Here is a 24,791-nt window from a genome sequence, read left to right as displayed (position 1 = left end):
TTTTTGGAATTTTTTTACTATTTATTAAGCTGGTTTGAAAACCGCTGATTTCAGTAATTTTCTGCAGCATTGAAATCAGCGGTTTTCAAACCAGCTTAATAAATAGTAAAAAAATTCCAAAAAATGTAAAATTTGGTCTCCAAGTAGATTATAATATAGATTAAACATCTAACGGTTTGGATTTATTGTTTGGACATCACACGGCTAAAAATAGCCCCGGCAGCACCTGGGCAGAACTGCTGCCAGCAGCAATTTAGCCACAACCTATATATATATATATATATATATATATGGGAGACCGAATCTCCAATTCGGTCTCAAGAAAAATAACTTTCTACACAGTTGGTCGCACTAAAAATGGAAAAAGCTTAGAGACCGAATTGGGGATTCGGTTCCAGGAAAAAGCAAATGGGGAGACCGAATTTCTAATTTGGTCTTTGTGGTTTTTGAAAAAAATAAAAATAATCAGCATGCTGCTCTACTAAATTTCATTTAATTAATTATGATTTATAAAAAAAATTCCTATGTAACCGACTCGCTATGCACATGAACTGTTTGATTATATGCCTCTTAGAATTTATTCAATTGATAAAGACAAAACAGTAGGATAAAGAAGCAAAACAAAAGAGTTCTTGAGATCACCTAACTGAGATCGTGAAATTGATTTGGATTGAAGGTAGCAGGGCACTAATTCAAGCACTATTGAGTATATATTCTTCTCTTTCCAATTTGCTTTTTGTGGGGAGCAGGGGACTTGACTTCCAAGTTCCAATAGTGCCTTTTCTTTTTCCAGTTTCTGTTCATACCTTTTCGCCAACGACATCCTTTATTTATTTTCCCATATTTATCTCCTTTGTCCACGTCAAGGCATTTACAAGTAGAAAGCGGGCTTGTCGGATCAGGTTTGGGTTGAAAATCGGGTTTAGGCTGTTTAGTTTCTTTTCAGTTTTGGGTCAAGGGCCATTTAAGATGGGTCATTTTGTGTCAAGACTCAAGACCATCTCAATTCTATCATTAGACTTGTTGGCTAACCGCTGAAGGCTCGAATTATTTTCCTGATATTTTGCTTTTGATACCAATAGATATCATAAAAACATCCCAGCATCCTATAATGTGACAATCAGGGGTTGGGTGCAGAATTTCAATTAGAGGTAGGTACAAAATTTTAATATGAGTATAAATTTTTTCTCCAAGCAAATTAGAGCGAAATAGCGGATACGGATTTAAAAAAGTCACGGAATGACACAGTTTTGTCATCGCACGATATGGCATGATACGGCATGTGTACTGGTCACGTGCTGTGATATGCGTGTCCCGTTTTGTGACCATCTTTCAAAAATTTGGCACGATACGGTCCGTCACGCGGAAAATTTGATCACGACATGACACATGGTCACATGAGTCACGTATAATTAGAATTGTTAGATCCGGATCGAATAGTGAATCATAAATAAACTAATCTAAATTATGAAAAAAATAGTTCAGCATTACCAAACGTGACCGGTTATGTTTGTATACATTGTGTATAGTCGCAGTGTGACTAACATGTTGTGATAATTTACGTGCTATAATCATCCTTTCAAATTTGATCACAGCACAACACGTGATCCAAGTCACGGCATGGTACATATTTAAATCTCTAGTAGTAGACATTTTTTTTTCTCCTGACGAATCAATAATTCTTCTAAGTGAAGCAGTGAATCGAACTGTGTCTTTTTTCTTTTATTTCTTTCATGCAAATTAGTCTACATTGGCTTTCTTTTCTATACAATTTTTTTTTTCAATTGAGCCATGAATTAAATCGAGAAATAGAACTTATTTACATTAAAAAATAGACACAAGTATAAAATTCGAATCCAAAGATCCCATTTAAGACAACCATATGGTTATGAAGTGAAAGTAGAGCAAATTGAGAAATATAGAGAATTGAATAGTCAAATACTAGAAATTGGACAAATTTTTTTTAAGAATTTTCTGATACTTTCTTTTCCTAATTTCGAATTTATTTCTCGATTTTGTGATATGGAAATTTTATAAAAACATAGAAATTCTATTTTTGTTAAATGTTATGCTAAGATAAGTGATTTTATTCATACGGGCTCATGAGCACAACACAAAATAAAAAAATTACTCAATAGTTAATTATATAATTTAAAATGAAGAGAAACATAAAAATCAATAAATACAATTATTGAATATAGTATTAATACAAAAATAAAGTTGATAATTGGAAAGTAAAAGGCACTAAAAGGTATAACAAACCTAATAGTTTATTATAAATTACAAAAATAAACAGAACCATAAAATAATTTGATAAATAGAATTGTTGAAATTAATTTTGATACAGCAATGGGCTTCAATAAAGAAAGAAACAAAACATTAAGATATAAAGCATATTTTCTAAGTTAAACAACAATTTAACCAAAAAGGAGAGAAGAGATTAATTAAAATATAAATAAATAAATAAATATATAGCAGAGATCATTTTAGAGGTACCAATGAAACTCTTTTATCCGTTTACCGTATTTGTATTGTATTCAGTAATACATGTATGATTTAAAAAAAGTTTTGGTTAGCTTAATAGGTATAGATAGTGCTAAAAAAATTATAATTAATTAATTTATTTTTTGAGTAAAAGTTAGAGGTCAAATCAATTAATTAATTTATTGAATAAGAGTACGGTAAGAATTAGTTTGTACTTGTTATCCTTACAAAATTATGTATGATAATTTTATTTTATTTGTACATTGAACTGTATAATTTTTACTATTGTGGTGAGACTTGTTTATACAACAATTTATATAGTTTTTTATTTGTTAATTTATGACCAATTCAATTGATACAAAATTTTAAATTTATTAACTAGTATTTAGGAAAAAAGGTTACGCCTTAGCCCACTAGATGACTAGAAGGCCCAGTTTACTTTTCAATTGCAACTACGAAACTAGCCCCCATTGTTTTCTCCAACTTTTCTGGACGGTGGGACCCACACACCAGCTTTGCCTCCTGTAAGGCTGCAACTCCAATGAGTAACACAATGGCGCGCCTCCTTTTATTTTTCCTCTGCGATTCACACGAATTCGCCCCAAATTCGGGAACAAATCGGATACTGACTCGGAATTTCTGACAAAAGTTCGTCCAGGATCGACCGGTTTTCCAAACCGTGGTTTCAACACTTTATCTAAAATGTCAAATTGTATTAACAGTGGGAAATCTAAATGCGTGTAGGCCAAAGCACTCAAGGTGAAATTGAAATCAACAAGAAGGACATTTATGATGCCGTTGTGGCACAATATTATGCTTTTAGATTATGCATGTAATAATGAATCAAAGAGAACGAATTAATGGTCGGTGGAGCATGCTCGCCATTTTCCCTTTAAACGACAGAAATATCATTCTGTGAATTCATTCTGATAGAAAGCTTGTCTGGTAAGCCTTTTTTTTTACCTTTTTACTGTTAAATAGTGTTAATGGATACAACATTGATTGCTGACAGAATAACTTGATATTCAGTCTTAGGCTTAGCTCATATCCATGACAGTACCCTTTTTGGCTTTGAGGCATAGTATGTCTTGTTTTTACTCTTTTCATTTGCTCAATTGACGAAAGGAAAACAAATAGATAATTTTCAAACAATTACAGGAGTACACAAATACAAAGGTAACAAACATGACTTACCAGAAAACATAATAAAGATGCACTGTCATGGTATAGATTATGTTGCATAAGCACGCATTTGCAGTTAAGATGTTGCACATGACTCTATGAGATAGGATAAGTTTTTTTTCTCTGAAAGAGCGAAAGGAAAAAAAAAAAAAAAAAAAAATGAAATGTAGATAGGTTTAGCCTTTATGGCAATGTTTTTTAAAATACCTAGCTTGTTAGGGATTTATAGGAGGATAAGAAAGCAAAAGCATGCATGAAATTTATGACGTAGCAAAATTTGTTTGTTACATAATTTGAATTATCTTCAAGTGCATTAGGGGTTTACCTTTTCTTTATTTAAAATTGTATTAAGGCTCTTTTTGCTCTTTCGAGTTAAGCATAAAAGTTATGAGGTACTGATATTATGGATGATAGCATGGTTTAGCCATATGACATCTCCATCATATAGAGAGTAAAACTGAAAGCAGAATTTATAGTAATTTTTTACTTATCTAATAAACATTTTAATCAAACCCCCTATCATGGAAACTGCGGTTACTATAATGGGCTACAACCAAAAGAGCTAAATTTAAAATACTCATTATATATGGATTGCTCAGGAGTAATGATGTGGAAGCATACAATTCTTGTACATAGAATCTACTCTTAGGTGGTGCTTTGTCAATAAACCTTATAGAATCTACTCTTAGGTGGGTGTTGCTCTGTAAACCTTAAATTTAGCCTTTTCAGAACCCCAAAAGATATAATTAATACGCTATGTTGTTTAGTTTGAACCTTACATCTTTGGCCTACTTAGGTTAGATTACACGTGGTAATATGATTCATACAACAAGGTGCGGTAAACTATCAAATCCTGCCTCTTAATTACAGAAACAATACTCTGGTTTTTTCTTCAAAACAAGTGATTAATAAGAAGAGAGAGAAAATAGAAAAACTTGGTAGCCGCTGTGCTGTCAAGTTAAAAAAAAAAAAAAGATTGAGCAGACAAGAAATTCATTATCACAAATAAAATTTGATACATGGGCCCCACACGTCAGAATTCCATACCCTACATGGATGCAACTTCTCTGTTGTTATTTCCTCGTGGAATTAGTTTCGGGGTGTCTCACTTTTGGCAATTCCATTTGGGGGGGGGGGGGGGGGGTTGGAGAGAGAGAGAGAGAGAGTGCAAATGCTATGATGCAGCCATGGGGGGTTGTCAGAGGCCTCCTTATTATAACTTTGGAAAGGCTTGTAAAACAAGTTCCCCTGCTAAAAGAATCATGCAGTTTTACCTTTTTCTCATCTATATAAGGGGTGATATTGGGGGTGATTGAGTTACATGGAAAGGACAATGTCAGCTCCTTTTAATCTAATAAGGCTCCTTTATCTATTGTTACTATTGTCCATTTGTTGTTTTTCCTCTGTGCCAAAAAGCCACGTAAGAACTTATCATCCCAAGTGTTGTTTCCTTTTGTTATATACTTTTCAAACTTTTTGTTTCATATTAAACGTGTCTGATATCTGCTTTGGCGCTTATAATTTCCTTTTTTAATATGTCGTGCAGGTTCACATTGTATACTTGGGACTTAACAACAGGCGTGATCCTTTTCTGACCACCAAGTGTCATATCAAGCTCCTTTCCAAAGTCTTTGATGAGTAATTGTTTTTCATCCTGTCAAGTTTCTTTCTTTCTCACCTCTTTGATGGCTGAAAGAATAGACACCCTTCACTAGTCTGTACCAAACAATATAATGTCAACCTTTAGCAAAGAAAGAAAAACAATAGTTCCACGTCAATGTTGCCCAAGGACTTAACACTGACTTAACAAATTTTTTGCATGTATATGCAATGGAAACAATCTTGTTAGGGCATGTGCAGTGCAAATATATCACTCTGATATGTGAAGATGATACATCTATTATTAATTCAAAAATATTAAGTTTATCTCATATGATACTATTTATATCAAGGAATTGCAATTTAATTTAACTACTTATACCATGAAACATGCTTAAATTAAGTATACATAACATGTAGAGAGCATGAGGCAAGAAATGCTCTGGTCTATAGCTACAGGTATGGCTTCTCGGGTTTTGCTGCTGTGCTCAACTCAACTCAAGCCACAACCTTGGCCGGTGAGAAATTTGACTATTTGTCAAATATTACATACTCCGTCTTGATTACTAATTTTGCCTACATTTTGGTTAATCAGACATGGAAGGAGTGATATCAGTTTTCAGAAGCAAGTTGCTGAAGCTGCACACAACACGGAGCTGGGATTTCATGGGCCTAACTTTGGATCATTCAGCCCATAATGTACCCATGCAGTTAAAATATGGCGATGATGTTATTGTTGCCATCTTTGACACTGGTATGGACCTTATTTATTTTGAGTTACATTGAAACCTGGAGAGCTCTTGAACGAATCATTTCCCCAAAAATGAATAATTAAAGTTATATGAACCATCCTCCATCGGCTTATATGGGAAAAATACACATCCACAAAAAATGCTAGTAGATTTAGTAAAAATTTAAAAGAATGCATCAAGAACTGTGTAAGCCTTTACTAGTCTTCAAACCTTAATATCATGAATGGCATGCATTGCATATGTCTTTTTTAAGGAAAAATAATCGTATACTTTCTGAAGGTGTATGGCCAGAATCAGAGAGCTTCCGAGAGGAGTCCAACCTGGGGCCCATACCCAAATCATGGCGAGGCACATGTGTCAAGGCTGACGCATTTGACCCGGCCACAGCATGCAACCGCAAGCTGATTGGTGCTCGCTTTTACCTTGCTGGGTTTGAGCTCGACTATGGCCCCCTCAATGCTACCGGTCCTGATGCTGAGTTCAGATCGCCTCGTGACCGTATTGGTCATGGCACTCATACTGCATCCACTGCAGTAGGCTCCATTGTGAATTCTGCCAACTACTACGGGCTTGGCAGTGGCAATGCACGTGGAGGGGCGCCACGTGCTAGGCTGGCTGTGTACAAGATTTGCTGGTTCGATGGAAGGTACTGATATTTCAGTTCTTTACTGGACAATTCAGACAAACTACCATTGTTAATTGACCATGCGTTGATATAAATGTGAATTAGGTGTAGTGAGGCAGACATAATGGCAGCATTTGATGATGCATTGAATGATGGGGTGCATGTGATATCAGCTTCACTTGGCTCACCACCCCCATTGATGCCATTCTTCTCGAAGAGCACAGACATTGGTTCATTCCATGCAATGCAGTTGGGAATCACCGTTGTATTTTCGGCGGGAAACGATGGTCCTGACGCTTCACTTGTTCAGAACGTGTCGCCATGGGGGATGTGTGTTGGTGCTGGTACCATTGATAGAGGATTCCCCACCAAGATCACACTTGGAAACAATGTCTCTTTTGTGGTATAATTTCATTTGGTGTATTTTTTATGTTTCTAAAAACATTTAGCATTTCAGGATTAAAATTAGGATCAAATTTGGTTCTGTTAAGGTTGCTGCAATTTTTTGAATCCTAGGTCTCCAAGCCTCTGCTCTGAGATTGCTCTCAGGCAGGAAACTCATGCCTCTGCTTAATTTGTATGATTTCAAGTATGTTAACAGCATGGTTCCTCTTTTGTCCTGAATACCTTTTGGAAACTTGTAGAGAGGCAAATTAATTGACCTGTTTTTCTTTTAGTTGCCTATTTCCCACGTGTATAAAATTTGATTTTTCTCTCTGCAAAATGTGACCCATTTGTTCCAGGGGCAAAGCTTCAATACGAAGGAAATGAAGATGCATTTTGTAGATAGCAGCACAATTTTTTATGGCGGGTCTCTCTCTCTCTCTCTCTCTCTCTATCTCTCTCTGTGTATTTTGGTTTGTATGTGCGTTACAAATGCACAGATGCTCAAAATCACACAAATACACATGCAGAGGCATATACAAAGAAATACAGACAGCATTAATAATCTGCCTTTTCTGATGCTAGACATTATTTTTAATATCAAGGTTATGCTCATTTGGGAAGTGGAACAAGAGCAACTCTGCCACAAACAAGATAGTGCTTTGTTTCTCAACTGTAGGTCAAGTATCGAGCACTGAAGCAGCTTTTGCTGTGCTTCAGGCCAATGGATCTGCTTTGATATTTGCTGAGCCTTTCACAAAACAAAACCTTCAAGATGACTTCTTTCCTACTATTCATGTTGACCTGTACCAAGCGACTCAAATGTCATACTACATTCGATCCACACGGTAGTTAGTTTATACTACATTCAAATGTTATACTCATTTTGTTATTGCCAAGTCGAATATCCTTTTTCTAACATTAGAAATTACACAACCTGCAGGGACTCAACAGTCCATATATCTCCTAGTAAGACGGAGATTGGCCATGTACCGGCACCTAAAGTTGCATATTTCTCCTCTAGAGGGCCAAGCTCAGTAACTCCAAATATCCTCAAGGTCCTCAACCCTTTTGAATTATTCTTTTCAGTTTTTTCTTCTTTTGCTGAACATTTTAATATTGCAGTCATCTTACTTTTAACTTTGGATCTTGTAGCAGCCTGACATTATAGCACCCGGGGAGAACATATTAGCAGCATGGTCACCAAGGTCATCACCAACTCTGCTGCCATTTGACGATCGCTCTGTGAAATGGAACTTTGATTCAGGGACCTCCATGTCATGCCCGCATGTGTCGGGTATTGTGGCATTAATCAAATCAGCTCATCCTGATTGGTCCCCTGCTGCCATCAAGTCTGCTTTAATGACTACAGGTTATTTCTAAAATATATAACCAATTTCGTTTTCTACTATTTTTTTACAGATCCAATGGAAATTGGAAATTAAATTCACTTAAATAATCTCTCTTTATTTCAACTGCCTTTTAGCTTACACGACTGATACGAGCTCAGAGACAATCTTGGCTGGGGGAACACTAAAGTCGGTTGATCCATTCGACATAGGAGCAGGTCATATCAACCCCTTGAAAGCCATAGATCCTGGACTTGTGTACGACATCGAAGCGAGGGACCATGTGGTCTTTCTTTGTAGCATTGGCTACACTAATGAACAAATAAAAAAGATGGTTGTTCCATCATCAGGCTTAAACACTAATTGCACGGGAAATTACTCGGACACCGATCTTAACTACCCGGCAATAACAATTTCAGATGTTCATTCATCTACAACAGTTAAGAGGACACTTGCCAATGTCGGTTATGGGCATGCTTTGTACTACCCAATCATTACTAGCCCTCAAGGGGTGCATACTTGGGTGTGGCCAAATCGCCTGTTTTTCAAGTCGTATAGAGAAAAGCTCTCATATTATGTGACAGTTGTCCCTGCAAAACAATCTACTGGTAGGTATGATTTTGGAGAGATTGTGTGGTCTGACGGGTATCACCATGTTCGCACTCCACTGATTGTGAGAGTTAATATTGAAAGGAATGGGGATTTTAATGGTGGAGAGCATGAAAGCTGCTCAAGTGCTTAGTTTGGGTATTTGAAAAAAAAATTGGTAGTGGTGACTCTCTTCAGCTAGTCTAAAAATTGGTTTGTTTAAATTCTTAGTGGGTAAAGAGGAGCTGTCGTTGTTTGTAGTGATTTTGCATCTCTAATAAGCAGTAGCTAGAATTAACTCATACAAGCCTACAAACTGATGTAGCATATATGAGATGAAAGGAGCATTTCTGTTGTAATGTTTTTCTTGACTTTTAAATAACAGTTTGTTACATCTAAAGGTTTGTTAGGCTTCTTCCTGTAGTTACATAATTACTTTACACAATGTCTTTAGAGCAGAACAGTTTTTTTGGCAGCTGTAGGACATCATATCATCTGACAAAGGGCGAGGGCGGAGCCAGCCCCTTGGCATTGGTTGTGCGTGTGTGTGTGTGTGGGGTGGGTGGGTGGGGGGGGGGGGGGGGGGGGGGGATCAATTATAATAAAATAAAATAAATTAACATGTTAAGTTAAAATCTTTTAAGACACAAAAAAACTCAGCTAACTCCATGGCATTGCACATGTTCTATGGCTGTGTAGTGCCGGTAGGAATTAGGATATTATGCACATATTTGATGGATACGAACTTGGATAATTTGACAGATACATATCTGGATATTAATATATTTTTTTAATTGATATAGATACGTGTACGGTTTTTAATTTGGAAGGGAATATGGATACAGATTTGAATAATTATTCGGAATTTTGAAAAAAGATTTATGTGAGGTTCGTATATAATTTTGATTGGGATTTTCAAGAATAATATAAAACTTTATTACATAATGAATTTTAGATCTAATTAGTCAATCATATCTAATTATGTTTTATCTTCTATTAAAGTTATAATTTATTGGTACATTTTGATTAACAATATAATAATTAATTTCTGTCCGCTAATATATAACTTTCTAACTAAATTTGTTACAAGAATATTATGTAGTTAATGTTTACGAATTTAAATATAATGTATGTATTTTTTTTATAAAATATGTTATAATTTATTTTCAATATCCGAACTATTTATAATTCAAATTAGGGAAAATTGGTTATTTGTCACTCCAAAACCTTCAAATTGTAAAAATATCATTCCGAAATTTGAAATTGTAAAAATGCCACTCCAAACTTCATTAATTTGTAATTTTGCCACTCCAAATAATTAATGACTAAAATGCCCTCCCCTCTTCTTCTCCTGCCATGGCGAAAGGCCGATTCTTGTTTGTTTGCTATTTTCTGCATCAGTATAACTGATTATAGAAGAAGAGGAGGCGTATTTTAGTGGTACAAGCTCCCAACCAAATCGTAACAGTGATTTGTTTTAAGAGAAATATTATGGTACCCCGAGCTATCATACCCCAAGTAGTTTAACAGAAAAAACTTTTAATATTGTCTAACTTTCATTTCAAGTGCTAATATTCAAACATTTAAAGCTATGTTTATAACATTGTACAATGCTACTCGCAAACATATAAACTTCTGTCTGAGAGCATTAAAATTCTAAATCTGTATAGTTTTAACTCCTAACTACTTTTGTCTTCAAGCCAAAAATGAAAAGATTCATTTCACCCACTATTTTTTTTTCTTTAATCATTATAATTTATTTTTTCGACGATCCGTGATGAATTTTACGAATCTAAAAATACGAATGTTTTATATTTGATTTTATCTTTCAAATAAGATCCATGAAGAAATACTTTTGAGTAATTTTAAAATCATTTATTTTTTTTAAGTAAAAATTCATGAGCACTTTAAATTTTCAAGTTTTTAAATCTCAGTCTACAACCATTAAAATTTTCAAGGCTTTATACATGAGGTTTATATGCTTTGTAAATGAGCTTTGTAAATGCAGTGTTATTGTTGAGGTTTATATGTTTTATTCTAGAGATTTAAAGTGTTATTAATGAGGTTTATATGCTTGTAAACAGAGGTTTAAATTATTTTGAAGCAAAATTAAAAAAAAAAACAGAAAGTCACAAAGATTTAAAGTGATAAAAAAAATTACGACACAAATATAACTCGAAAGTTATTCTTCATGGATCTCATTTGAAAGAGAAAATCGGGTAAAAATCTTTCATATTTTTAGATTCGCAAAATTTATCACGGATCGTCGAAAAAATTAATGAGAATGATCAAAGAAAAAATAAAAAATAGTGTGTGAAATGAATCTTTTTGTTTTTGGCTTGAAAACAAAAGTAGTTATGAGTTAAAATTATACAGATTTAGAATTTTAATGCTTGCAAACAGAGGCTTAAATGCTTGTGAGTAGGATTGTAAAATGTTATAAACAGAGCTTTAAATATTTGGATATTAGCGCTGAAAATGAAAGTTAGATAACATTGGAAGTTTTTTCTGTTAAACTACTTGGGGGGACGCACTCGGAGATTTTATTTGGGGTACAATTATCAGGCTCCTTGTTTTAATTCCTATAACCAATTACAAGAATATATCAGGTTTGATTGTATATATTACAAAGATAGAAACATTATGAACCATCATAAAAATTTCCATATATGAACTGACACAGAAAGCTATTTAAATTTATCCAAAATCTCCTCAAATCTTACACAAATCAAAGCAGAAATGAAAGCTAAATGACATTAAAGAATAGGAAATGATTACCTGAATGGAGGAACCCAATGATCCTTCAAGCTCCCCACTATGCCAACAAAAAATAGAAAAAGCTGGGAGCTTTTTAAAAGTTAAAACATAGAGCAAACGCTAGAGAGAAGGAAGGAAGAGACGAGACAAGAGAGCAAGTTACAGCACAAAGCAAAGAACCAGTCTTTCTGATTTACTAACAAAGGAGACCTCACTGTTACGAACTCAATCTCCACGCACCAACCAAATTGCCATGTCAGGAGAAGAAGGGGAGGCAGGAGAAGAAGAAGAAGGGAGGGCATTTTAGTCGTTAATTATTTGGAGTGGCAAAATTACAAATTAATAAAGTTTGGAGTGATATTTTTACAATTTCAGAATGACATTTTTACAATTTAAAAGTTTTGGAGTGGCAAATAATCAATTTTCCCTTCAAATTAATATTCATTTAATATTTGATTTGTATATGCATTTGTTTAGTATTTCAACTGTATCTATATCCATTTATAGAGGGGACTCTTCTCTTTACGCCTATTCGTCAGAACCTGGAACCAAACTTTTATTTGTTTCTCAAATTTGCACTACTTTTTTTTTTCCCAAATTATGTGGAAGTGTCAGTACTATAGTTTTTACCTGATAATTTTGAAAAGAAAGCAACATAATATATCCATCAAGCATAAGATAGTCAGGTACAAAACAAGACCAAATGATACATCTCACAGTGACACAACTAGACTGCTAGATATTATATATTGAGTTACTAGTAAAAGCAAAATCTAGGCTGATGCAGAAAGAAAAAAAAGTTACTACTGAAGCCAACAATAATAAGAAGAAATGGCAGTATGACACCATTAATTTCTATTATTTTCTTGAAATATGAACTTTAAAAGAAACTATTTTGTTGCTCTTGATGAGTTCAAACAAGAAAAGATCTTCTTCTTGCACATTGTTGTCTTGTACAAATTGCTTCCATCCTGTTGAGAATTTTGTGGATATTCGTTCGTGAAGGATAGTTAGGGGCCATGTACATTCCTTGTAATGAAGGATAACTTTTTTGGTTTGTCGAGGAAGGTGCTCCCTAGCGAATTTAGCAGGAACGGCCTGATTATAAATTAAAGGGAAACACATTAGTAGCAAAATAGCTATACTCTGTTTACAAGATCAATTAAGGAATCTTTAATTATCCCTCTCTTTTTTTTGAAATGCATTAATTATCCCTCTCAACTCATGGAATTTTCATTCTGTTTTTAAATCATGCCATTCTATATATCTCACTATCATTGAATTGAGGAATACACTTTTCTTTTCTCTCTGTTGCTCTCTGTTTCTTTCTCTAATTATTTCTTCCTTATCTCAAAAGTTCTTTCTCAACCTTCAGAAAAAAAGTTCATTCTCTTCTTCTTCAACAAACAACGAAGCAAAAAATGAAAAATGGAGATCTAGATAAAATTGCGCCAATTAACCTGAATGAATACCATAACCCAGAACCCAATATAAGGTGAAAAATAATTAACTCACACATCTGCATACTCCCATAATCATACTGGGTTTCACGAGAATCACGAAGCAATTGTTTCCTTGTTGAATCTTCTCAGACAACTGCGCGATCCTCTTGTTAAGTGCAGGTGTCAGAGACGGTTGGTGTCCCAAAATAATTTTCTCATTGCTAGGTGCTTTGAACTTGCATCCACCATTTGGGTTTTTTGAAGTACCAGCTTCTTTACCTGTACAGTTGTGTTTAATAAGAGAGTATATAATAAATTTTGTGTAGTTCTTCAATTCATATACCAAATAAAAGTGCCTTTGTTTGTATCCGTAGAAAGACTACATTATTAATATTTATTTTATTACTATTATTATCATTATCATTATTACACATTTTCGATATTAAAATCAACAAATTACATTTCAATTGATTGGATGCATGTGATAAGAACTAAGATTAAAAACCTTAACTAATGAGGAGCATCTTGATATTGTAGCACAACCTGATATAGTTATCTTTTTCTTAACATAATTAAAATAAAATTATTTTACAAAACTCACTTGCTCGTCCTCTTGGCATTCTTACTGGTGTGCTATCAGTACTGTATTCCGAATCGCTTGAGGAACCAGAAATAGTTATCTTGTCTTCGTACATATTATTGGCAGGTCCTTCCATAATTTTTACGGAGCTATCGCTCGATTCTTGTGCCTGTATTTCCTCTCTCTTAGCAAAAAATGAAGCTGTTCTTTGACATCCAGTGGGATCAAAAATTTGGACTTGAAATGAAAAATTGCCGATGTATTTGAAGACTAAAAGGTCATCTGCTTCTATGTCATTAGCAATTACAAAATTCTTCCATCCAGTTTGAAAAGTGAATTTTTGAGGTGATTTGATAACACCAACTTGCCACACATTACCACTCGGACCTTTCAGTTCCACAGTTTCTCCAATTCGGCCTTTGAAGTTTTTATGAAAATCATTTGGGAGATCCTGAATACAAAAGGAGAAATAAACGATGCAGTTTCAGTCTCAAATACTTTTTATTTTGCGTAACTATATGATTCAAACACATGCATAATTCCAATGCAGCAACTACTAAAACGGGTTAAATAAATACATGCTTACGAAATGCAATCTAGAGAAGTAAGAAAAAAAAAAATATTTCGAAATACTTGCCATCTTATTCATGAAAGAAGAAGCATCCATCTTCTTGCAGAAACAAATTTTTTTCAGGTCCATATGGGACCAGTAAAAATGTTTTTCCCATTTACTACACTTCTTGCAACCTCTCTTCATTTCCACCAATGGTTCGTCTGTCTGTCTCTCTTTCTTTCTCTCTGTTTTTTTTTTTTTTTTGAAACCTTGGTTACAAAAGCCTCTCTCTAACCTTCTTTTTCTATCCCACTCTCTTTCATTTAAACCCCATTTATTAGCAACCACCCCTTCAGACTTCAGTACCGTCCTTGAAAGTAGAATTGAATGTACTGATCCACTGAAAAACATAATACCCCTGATCAGCTTTCTCTACAATACATGTAGAGAAATTGATTCATACAAGAAAACAGGGATAATGCTTATAGCTGTGAATAATATAGTATGTATATTTTCTGATTTTTGTTCCATAAGTTAAACGCTCAAATACATATGTATGTTGGTCCATTGCAAATACATATTTGTGTGACTTGAACCAGGGAGCTCTTGATATCAACTAAGCCGACTACTACCATAACCATGCTACCTTTTGTTGCTAGAATACATAACATAAGTGTTTAAACAGTTATTGAAGAGGAGTAATGCTTGTATTATATTTGTATCAGTGGATAATTTAATTGTAATCATTTGTCTAAACAAAAATTATTGATAAATTATTTTTTTAGTATAAAACAAACTTTTGATAAAAAAAAAATCTGAGTTTCCCATCTGATTTGACCAATTCTGACCAATTCACCCGATCCCGATTGTACGGTCAAAAGACCGATTTTGATTCCGATTCTAATTTTTCCTTTTATGATTAAGACACAAGCATATACCAAACTGTAATGCCTTGTTATCTTACTTTAGGGTAAATGTATAATAGATAATATGATTTATGGGAGTTCCTTGCGAAATAAGTGTACCAGTGATGATTGTTATAAAGATAAACTTTGTACAGTATTTTCGTACAGACTATTCAATTGTAGAGGTATCATATTCATACCCAGTGTCTCAGGGCAGGCAAGCTTTAAATTGCTAGTTTTAATACCAAGGTGACGTTTCTAACTTTTTCTGTTTTCTTGCAGTAGGCGAAATTTTTTTATTAATTTATCATTAAAATATTTTAAAAAATATTATTATTAATTTTCACTGGAATCAGAATTGATAAATTGATTATGAAATCAGAATTGGAAAAATCAGAAGGAATTAACCGAATTAGATCAGAAATTCGAATATTTCTTAAAAATTATGTTGAGATAAAAATTACTGTGATATATTTTTTTAGAGAATAATGTAAAATATTAAAATATTAAATTTTACTTTGAAACTAGGGGTGTCAACGGGTAAAGTAAGGATCGGGTGAAAGCATTTTCATATCCGTACCCATCACAAATTATTCTTACCCGTACCCTACCCTTACCCGTTACAAATTGTCTTATCCGTACCCTACCCTTATCCATTGTAGTTGTCAGATGACGAAACGGCCGGTAGCGGGTAAATAACGGTTAATACTTGTATAATAATTTTTTTATTATTTATTAAATAAAATACTAAGACACATTTATTTGTCACATATATAATCACATTACTAATATGAAAATTAATTTCAACTAAATTGTTTTTTATTTTTATCAAAACACAAATATCTTTGTTCTTAATTAAAAAAAAAACAGACATGCAAATAAATTTAAGTTATTGTTCCAACTAATATGAAAATTAATTCCAACTAAATTGTTTTTACTAAGATGGTCAATTGTTCAAGTGCTTTAATGATGAATTATGTTTAACACAGTTATATAAATAGTAAATTGTTTAAGTTAGAAAATTTAATAAATTTTGTTTTTCAAGATCAAGAGTAGTTGCTAGTTGTACTGTTGGAGATGGATAATAATTCAATGCTCATTAAGATATATAATATATATAATTTTTTTATATAATTACCCGATCGGGTAACGGGTACGAAATAGGTTTTACCTGTACCATTACCCGTTTTGATAACGGAAAAAAATCTTTACTCGTATCCGTACCCAATAAGTTTACGGGAAAAAAATTTTACTCATACCCATCTCATCGAATACGGTACGGGTTGAGTAAACGGATAAAAGGGTGCCATTGACACCGCTATTTGAAACATAGTACATCTACATGAGATCATGTTGAGCAAACTTCATTAAACCTTTCATTTGAAATTCAGCTCATTTAAAAACAAATGAATCTCAGAAAATAATTTAATGCTTTGTATCAAAGTTCGACATATTTCTTTGTAAAAGAATTTCATTTATTCATATGAAATAAAAATAATATTTTCATTCAGGTCTCACTGTTGCACTCATTTACTCCTTCCGCTTTTATTCTATTTTCAAAACATATTGATGAAAAGCTTTGACAAATTTGTTGCGACTCTTCTGATTTCACCGAGAGCTTAGTTCAAATCAGAATAGGCAAAATCCATCTAGGAGTCGACAAAATCCAGAGAAAAACCAACTATATACAGATTTCATAACATTTTTTTAAATTCAAGAGTAGTAAACAAATGTAAAAGGAGCTTCACAGGTACAAGAGAAAGGTGAGATTTCAACTTCCAATAATCTTCTATTAATACGCTATTTAAATAAAAATTGGACTATCTTTATTCATTCTACAGAGACAACTTTTCGGGTACTCTCTAATGATCTTTACTCGAAATCAGCAAGTAAATTACATGCATGTGTGGAGTCAGACTTTCAGACTATAGAGATCAAACGTAAATGAAAGTCAAGCATATAAAAAAAAATTCACTGCAAATGAGGGTCAAATTTATCCTGCCATAACAGTTTACTCTTAACTATATACAAAATAAGACAAAAAAAAAAGGTTTGAAAATAAATAAGAATCAATTGACATCATTGCTTGAGAGTGGCTCTGCCCTGATTACATGTATGTGATCTCCATATTGGAAGCTTGAGACTAAACCTAACCAAAGAGCTGTACTAATCGCTATAGAAAATTGCTTCGACAAATATATAAAAAAAATAAAGAGAGAAAGAAATAAAAACAATGACGCGAACTAACCTCTTCAAATTCACGGAAAGCTGGATTCTTGTTTGGAGGATCGGAGTAAAACAGGTGAAAAAAAAATAGAGATCGAAACAGTCTATTTTAAACCTAACCATAAAGTCAAAATATGGACAAAGTATAATGCTAACATCATTTTCATCACGTTTATTGAATTATGAATTCTTAAAAACACAGGAAAACTAAAACATCATTTCAGTTATTTACATAACTAGGTTCATCAGTTGCATGGGCCAAGGCCCAAAGCAAAACAAAAACAAAAATAGTTGGAAATTTTAATTGTCAGAAGTGGGATATTAACTTTTGTTGTTGTTAAGGTATGATATAAAATTTTATTACAAATATAATTAATTTTAGATCTAATTACTCAATTATATATACTTATGTTTCATTTTTTTATTGAAGTTTATTATTTATTGGTATATTTTGACTAATAATGATAATTAGTAATTATTTTTTCGTTAATATATAATGTTTTATTGGCGCCGGCACTGAATTTTAGATCTAATTACGATTGGTACATAATGTATGTATCTATTGTAAAATATGTGACAATTTTATTTTTATAATATCCAAACTATATTCACATTCATATCCATATTTGTTTAATATACACTCCGTATATATTTAATATGTGGTTCATATCCGTATTCATTTATCTATATTTCATCAGTATGTGTATCCACAAACCACAATGATTTGCATTCGTTTAATATCCCATCCGTATATATATTGAAGACTATTCATATTCTTACGAAAATTAAAAACAAATATGGATACAATTTATTATTTCATCATAGGGACTGCTTAAAGCCTGTGAAGACCCCATTAATTGAGGCCACATAATGCCTATGCGATTTGGATGTTTTTCGAATTCCCCTAAAACCAGAGTGGTTTGGTTTAATTTTTTTTTTTATGCTATAAATAAAAATTTCGGCAATTCATTTACACGACTAATAGTAGTACGTACTCTTCCTATATATTCATCAGCACTCAGCAGTCAGCACCAATCATCTATTTGTTTCTCAAGTTTTCACTACTTTTTTCTTTTTCCAAACTTATGAGGAAGTGTCAGTGCTATAGTTTTCAGCTGACAATTTTGAAATTCCAGCAACATAATATATCCCCTCAAGCATACGAAAGCCAAGTAGAAAACAAGACTAAATACTACATCTCACAGGAGTCACAGCAACACACAAGTAAGACTGCTAAATATTATACATTTATCATAGAATCTCCAAAGCCATATTGAGTTACTTTTTAAGCCAAAATTCTAGGTTGAATGCAGAAAGAAAAAAAAAGGGTTACTACTGAAGCCAACAATAAGAAGAAAAGACACCATTAATTTCTATTTTCTTGAAATATGAACTTTGAAAGAAAATATTTTGTTACTCTTTATGAGTTCAAACAAGCAAAGATCTCCTGCTTGCACATGGTTGTCTTGCACAAATTGCTTCCATCCTGCTGAGACACTTGCGTATATTTGTCCGTAAGTAATAGATAGGGGCCATGTACATTTCTTATAATGAAGGATACCTTTTATTGTCTGTTGAGGAAGGTGCTCCCTAGAGAATTTAACGGGAATGGCCTGATTATAAATAAAAGGGAAACACATTAGTAGCAAAATAGGCGCATGAAACTTTCATTCTGTTTTAACCATGCCATTATATCTCACTATCATGAAATAATTGACGAATACATTTTCTTTCTGTTGCTCTCAGTTTTTTTCTTGAATTACTTCTTAGTTACTTCAAAAGTTTTTCTCTTCGACAAGCAATGGAACAAAAAATGCAAGATTTGAGAATAGTATAAGATGAAAAATAATGAACTCACAAATCTAAGTTGTCTTCCCATTATCATACTGGGTTTGATGAGAATTGCGAAGCAACTATTTCCTGGTTGAGTCCTATTGGACAACTGCACAGCCCTCTCTTTATCTTCAGGTGTCAGAGATGATTTGTGTGCAAAAGTAATTTGCTCAATGTTTGGTGCTTTGAAAATGCATCCACCATTTGGGTCTTTTGAAGTACCAGCTTCTTTACCCGTACAGTTTTGTTTGCGAGAGTATTTAATAAATTCTGTATTGGAACTGTGGACAAGTTCATAATACTATATTATTATTATCAGCTCCATCATGAGCAAAACTAGGGTGTGATGTGCACCTCCAAAAGACTATCAGATTGACTTCGAACTATGAATCCAAACCGTTGAAATCCACGTATTTCGCAAGTGATGTATGTGCATGTAAAATTTTTAAGGTTTCGAATTCATTTAGTACATGATCAAGCGATCAGAAAAATGATAAAAAATTAATACATAAAACAATTAAAAATTAACTTATAAAATGTTCATTGTTTTGACCGTTTGACCATGTGCTAAAAAATTCGAAACTTGAAAAATTTTACACATACATGCATCACTCACGAAGTCCTTGGATTTCAACGGTTTAGATTCGTAATTTTAAGTTAATCTGATAGTCTTTTGGAGGTGTTCTCACTAATCCCTCTTGGTGAGCACATCACACCCTAGTTTTGCTCTTATCATCATCATCATTATTATTTACACAATTTCAATTTACAATCAACAAGTGCATTTGAATTGATTGGATGCATGTGGTAAAAACTAAGATTTAGAACTTTTTAACTGATGAGAAGCACCTTGATAATGTAGCAGAACCTGGTATAGTTATTTTTTACTTATCATGATAAATAAAAATAATTTTAAAATACTCACCTGCTCGTCCTCTTAGCATTCTTACTGGTGTGCTATCATCAGTACTGTATTCCGAATTGCTTGACGAACCAGAAATAGTTGTCTTGTCTTGATACATATTATGGGCAGGTCCTTCCATAATTTTTACGGAGCTATCGCTCGATTCTTGTGCCTGTATATCCTCTCTCTGAGCAAAAAATGAGGAAGTTCTTTCACATCCAGTGGTATAAAAAATTTGGACTTGAAACGAAGAGTTACCGCTGTATTTAAAGACTAACAGGTCATTTGCTTCTATGTTATTAGCAATTACAAAATTCTTCCATCCAGTTTGAAAAGTAAATTTTTGGGTTGATTTGATAACACCAACTTGCCACACATTACCACTCGGACCTTTCAGTTCCACAGTTTCTCCAATTCGGCCTTTGAAGTTTCTATGAAAATCATTTGGGATATCCTGTGAATACAAAACGAGAAATAATCAATGTGATTTCAGTCTTAGATACTTTCTATTTTCCGTAACTAATTTGATTTTAACACATCCATGCATAGTTAGTTCCAATGCAGCGACTAACTACAAGAAATTAATAAATACAAGCTTACGAAATGAAATCTAGAGAAGAAAAAGAAAAGAATTGCAAAATACTTGCCATCTTATTCATGAAAGAAGAAGCATCCATCTTCTTGCAGAAACAAATTTTTGTCAGGTCCATATGAGACCAATAAAAATGTTTTTCCCATTTACTACACTTCTTGCAACCTCTCCACATTTTCACCTATTGTTCGGTTCGCCTTATACCTCTCTCCCAAATGCCTTTCCTCTACGCTCAGAATTTTGAAATGTTTTTCTTGTTTTTCTTCTAGCTGGAGATTATTTCTCGAAGATAAAAAGTCCTCTCCCGCTCCCTCCCTCATTTAACCTAAAACCCCATGTATTTCCGTTTCAACTTCTTTTTTCTTTTTTCTTGCAGTAGGCAAACTCCAATAATTATTAAACAAATATAAAAGGAGCTTCATAGGTACACGAGAGAGGTGAGATTTCAACTTCCCTATTCAAAATGAAAAATACAACTTTTCGGGTACTCTCCAATGATTTATTACTCGAAATCAACAAGTAAACATGTATCTGTAATCTCCAAATTGAATGGTTGAGATTAAACCTGACCAAAGAGCTGTACTTTGTGTGGAGGATCAGAGTAAAACAATTGAAAAAAAATCTACATATCGAAAAAGTATATTTTCAACCTAACCATAAAGTAAAATACGGACAAAGTATGCTGCTAACATCATTTTCATCACGTTTATTGAATTAAGAATTCTTAAAAACACGAGAAAAACTAAAACATCATTTCAGTTGTTTACATAACTAGGCCTGATATCTTTCAGGTCCATGGGCGCCCATAAGAAAACAAGAACAAAAATAGATGGAAAAGGCCTGAGAAAACAAAAACAAAAATAGATGGAAAAGGCCTGAGAAAACAAAAATAAAATTTTGTCAGAAGTGGGATTTGAACCCACGCCCTCTTACGAGGACCAGAACTTGAGTCTGGCGCGTTAGACCACTCCGCCATCCTGACCTGTTGATAATCATATCTTTATTAAATACTTATCGCTATCTACAGTTTTCAGTATGATGCGTCCCACCTGTCAGAGACACATTTTTCTAGTTGCTCTCATTCCCCTCTCTATCCTTTCCTGCAAATTTCCACGACGACGAGCTCTCCCTGCCTCCGTCTCCGCCGTTCCACCGGCCTCCAACCGCGCCGCCACATGATGGGAGGACCTCGCAGTGAAGCTCTTCAATTGAGGGGAGTTCGATCCGAGCACTCTGCCTCCGCGTAGCTCGCGACCGGTCGCCTTTTCTCCCTCTCCGCCTCAATCAGACCATGTCACAATCGCCCTCGATCCTCCCTAACTTCTCTCTGATTTTGGTATCAGTACAGTCCCTAAACCCTAATTACCGTTATTTACTTAAAAAAAAAAAAACCTTAAGCTAACTGGTATAATATTAAAAAAAAATCTTAAGCTAACTTCTCTCCAAATTATAGTTGATTTTAGGTTAGTATTATATGAATTTATTTCCTTTTTGTTTATTTGATATAACAGAAAACATGGCAAAGAGTTACACCTGCAGGTGTATTCCACTATGCAATTCCATATCATATGATAGAATCGGATGTCCTATGCATATCAAGGCATAAGTATCTTACCACTTGCCAAAGATGTTTTTTTCTTGTCACTTTGTTTATTCTGTGAAAATTTCCTTTACTTTAGAAGTTACTTGTCCTCATCATAATGAAATTAGTACTGTTATGGTTGGTACTGCTTGCTTTCTCCAAATAAATTTTTCCTCATATTTGCCCAGTGTAATCCGCAATTATGCCTTAATTAAGGCTAAATTTCAAGCTATTCTCGCTAAAAGTGCAAATTGTGCAACCCCAAGTCATATAATATCAGAAGTTGCACATTACAAAGTTCAAACAACTATTTCTGGCGCAATCATTAATTTTGGTCATTAAAATGGCTGTTTATGAAATTCTTTCACAGACACTGTCATCTTGGGCCACATCAAGCGTGGATTCCCTCAAAAAAAAAAAAAAAAACATCAAGTGTGGAAGAGTTGCCTCAACTGCACCTGGGATAGATTATTCCAGCTTTATGTCAGCTCTATAATATTTTTTCTCCTTTCTATATTTTAAATTTAGTTTTGTCACTGATGAGATATCTGGGGAATAGCCATAACATATGTGTTGGATTTAATTAATGGTACGCCCGTTATGGGAAACCCAAATTCAATATCCGACCCGTTATGAAAAGATGCCAACCCTTTATGAATAGGTGCATTGGTTTTATATAAACCATTCATATCTCTCTCTCTAATAATAATCAGAAAAACGTGTGAATAGTAACAGCCAAAATTAGAGAGAAAAGATAGAGAGCACCAAGAAGTATTCTGTTAAACATTGAAGGTTTTAGGTCGTGGAAAACGCAGGGCTTCCGGCTTCGGCTTGTGATTCCTTGCAGAACCAGTGATACTGCTACGCTCGCAAGATCCGCTTCCGCACGAAGATTAACGGAGTTATTTGTAAGTTTTGTCCGTTGATTAACATTGGTATCAGAGCTTTTATAGCATGTATTCTGGTTTTAATATATAACACGGATTGTTCCGAAAATTCGCCTAATTTGAAATTATAAAATTATTTTTTTTTTTCGAAATTATTTTTCTGAAAATTTTGTATAGCAATTTTCAGATTTTTTTTTTTTTTTTTTTTGAGAATTTCCGAAAATTAATTTCATGTTTCAGGAAAAACGAAATAATTTGAAATTATAATTTTGTTTAAAAATTATAACGAATTTTCAGATTTAATTTACAATTATTTTTTTTGTAAATTTGATCAATTTAAATACGAATTTTTTTTTTTTTTAAAAAAACGTATTTAATTGTATTCACTGTTTTTGGAGATTTTTTAAATGTATCTTTTGGAGATGCATTGCAAAACAATGATGTTGTATAGTGGAAATGGGAGATGCAAAGCAAAACCATGCATTTTTAGTTGTTTATGGATCTTATACAACTGGTTGGACAATTTTTTGGTCCAAATGAATCACAACCGTCCAAAGAACCATTTTTTCTCAAGAATTTTCGGATCCATTTCTGATTTGATGGTTCATGATCGGTGTGTACAATTTTTATACTTCTAGATTGTACAGCATCCATTTCTGGTTCAAGCAGCGCCAATGGATGAGTCCATTACTGTTTGAAATGGAGAGGTTGTATGCATCGGTTCAAACTAAATAGACTTGGTCCATTCCGGGATGGTGAACCGCGAAAAATAAAAGTTTTTCTTGAAGCCGCTGGGGCTAGAACCCATGTCTATTGGGTGGGAGCCAAGTACCCTAACCACTATGCTAGAACAACTTTCTTGTTACCATCTTGATTCTATAAATTAAATATACTACAAAATAGTATAATTCACACTATGGTTTCATTTCCAATGATTATAATCTGAATTTTTTTTTAATTATGCATTATTCATTACAAATGATGTTTAATCCAATTATTTTTTTTAATCCAGTACGGATTTTTTGATAACTAACCCACTACGGTTTCCAAATGCATTATTTATTATGCATCTATTTTTTTTTTTGAATTTATGCATCTATTTTTTTTATGAAATTATGCATTATTCTGTATCAATTTTTTTTTATATAATTTAAAATTATATAATTAAATGTATAATTTTCAGTGGGAGTTTTACACAGTGAATAATTAATAGTAATAAAATTTATAGAATTAAATGATGATTGTGAAACTTAGTGATCTTTCGATTTTAATCTATAAGTATTATTATTATTAAATTATTTCACAGTTGTTGTAAAACTAGAATTGTTATGCTAGGTATTAAATAATTTGTATTAAGCCATCAAAACTGTGATATGTCCTAACTTAGTTTAATTGTAAATTCTTAGTGAAATGGCATCTGCATCTAGGAATATTGTGGCAGAACTCAATAAGGGTGAAAAACTGAATGGCGATAATTATGAAATTTGGGCCATGAAAATTCAGTATGTCCTGGAAGAACAAGAGGTTCTTTCGGTCCTGGATCATATTCTAACCGAACCAAAAAAAG

General features: G+C 33.4%; 3 protein-coding genes and 1 non-coding gene across 6 annotated transcripts; 1 reads left to right on the top strand and 3 right to left on the bottom strand.

Annotated features, from left to right (window-relative positions):
- The first annotated feature begins 3,097 nt into the window (after positions 1 to 3,097).
- On the top strand, positions 3,098 to 9,362 carry UNE17 (Subtilisin-like serine endopeptidase family protein). 3 transcript variants are annotated; one of them, XM_078308656.1, is made up of 11 exons: positions 3,098 to 3,429; positions 5,213 to 5,304; positions 5,686 to 5,783; positions 5,861 to 6,019; positions 6,297 to 6,663; positions 6,748 to 7,045; positions 7,386 to 7,453; positions 7,632 to 7,874; positions 7,970 to 8,084; positions 8,182 to 8,398; positions 8,513 to 9,362. In XM_078308656.1, the coding sequence occupies exons 4-11, from the start codon at positions 5,863 to 5,865 to the stop codon at positions 9,115 to 9,117; spliced, it is 2,070 nt and encodes a 689-aa protein (XP_078164782.1). In that variant the 5' UTR covers positions 3,098 to 3,429; positions 5,213 to 5,304; positions 5,686 to 5,783; positions 5,861 to 5,862; the 3' UTR covers positions 9,118 to 9,362. The 3 variants fall into 3 exon arrangements, with proteins under 3 accessions (XP_078164782.1, XP_078164780.1, XP_078164781.1); XM_078308654.1 differs by lacking the exon at positions 3,098 to 3,429 and adding an exon at positions 4,818 to 5,086; XM_078308655.1 differs by lacking the exon at positions 3,098 to 3,429 and adding an exon at positions 4,819 to 5,086 and having other exon boundaries at positions 8,185 to 8,398.
- A 3,117-nt stretch (positions 9,363 to 12,479) lies between these two features.
- On the bottom strand, positions 12,480 to 21,731 carry LOC144559944 (putative B3 domain-containing protein Os03g0621600). The gene is made up of 6 exons (XM_078309110.1): positions 21,675 to 21,731; positions 20,531 to 20,617; positions 20,210 to 20,350; positions 19,285 to 19,560; positions 18,803 to 19,039; positions 12,480 to 12,818 (listed from the first exon to the last, which is right to left on the bottom strand). Exons 1-6 carry the CDS (start codon positions 21,729 to 21,731, stop codon positions 12,579 to 12,581), a joined length of 1,038 nt encoding a protein of 345 aa, XP_078165236.1. The 3' UTR covers positions 12,480 to 12,578.
- On the bottom strand, positions 13,114 to 14,578 carry LOC144559612 (B3 domain-containing protein Os03g0622100-like). Its single transcript, XM_078308678.1, has 3 exons — positions 14,380 to 14,578; positions 13,764 to 14,193; positions 13,114 to 13,441 (listed from the first exon to the last, which is right to left on the bottom strand). Exons 1-3 carry the CDS (start codon positions 14,497 to 14,499, stop codon positions 13,227 to 13,229), a joined length of 765 nt encoding a protein of 254 aa, XP_078164804.1. The 5' UTR covers positions 14,500 to 14,578; the 3' UTR covers positions 13,114 to 13,226.
- TRNAL-CAA (transfer RNA leucine (anticodon CAA)) lies at positions 21,654 to 21,737 on the bottom strand. The gene has a single exon. It is a non-coding gene; the product is annotated as a tRNA-Leu (tRNA).
- Positions 21,738 to 24,791: the final 3,054 nt, after the last annotated feature.

This window comes from Carex rostrata, chromosome 9 (assembly GCF_964058835.1).
Source record: "Carex rostrata chromosome 9, lpCarRost1.2, whole genome shotgun sequence".
Classification (NCBI taxonomy): Eukaryota; Viridiplantae; Streptophyta; class Magnoliopsida; order Poales; family Cyperaceae; genus Carex; species Carex rostrata.
The sequence above is the reverse complement of the archived record's forward strand: the minus strand, read 5'-3'. Positions and strand labels throughout refer to the sequence as shown.

Excerpts from the sequence above, each read along its gene's own strand:
- LOC144559944 (XM_078309110.1), bottom strand. The coding sequence starts at position 21,731 with ATGGCGGAGTGGTCTAACGCGCCAGACTCAAGTTCTGGTCCTCGTAAG. Across the intron at positions 20,618-21,674 it reads GTCCTCGTAAGAGGGCGTGG|GATATCCCAAATGATTTTCA; the intron begins GTTCAAATCCCA and ends TTGTATTCACAG. Across the intron at positions 20,351-20,530 it reads CGAGTGGTAATGTGTGGCAA|AGAGAGGATATACAGGCACA; the intron begins GTTGGTGTTATC and ends TTTTTTGCTCAG.
- LOC144559612 (XM_078308678.1), bottom strand. The coding sequence starts at position 14,499 with ATGAAGAGAGGTTGCAAGAAGTGTAGTAAATGGGAAAAACATTTTTAC. Across the intron at positions 14,194-14,379 it reads CTTCTTTCATGAATAAGATG|GATCTCCCAAATGATTTTCA; the intron begins GCAAGTATTTCG and ends TTTTGTATTCAG. Across the intron at positions 13,442-13,763 it reads AATGCCAAGAGGACGAGCAA|GTAAAGAAGCTGGTACTTCA; the intron begins GTGAGTTTTGTA and ends ACAACTGTACAG.
- UNE17 (XM_078308654.1), top strand. The coding sequence starts at position 4,988 with ATGGAAAGGACAATGTCAGCTCCTTTTAATCTAATAAGGCTCCTTTAT. Across the intron at positions 5,305-5,685 it reads CTTTCCAAAGTCTTTGATGA|AGAGCATGAGGCAAGAAATG; the intron begins GTAATTGTTTTT and ends CATAACATGTAG. Across the intron at positions 6,020-6,296 it reads TGTTGCCATCTTTGACACTG|GTGTATGGCCAGAATCAGAG; the intron begins GTATGGACCTTA and ends TACTTTCTGAAG.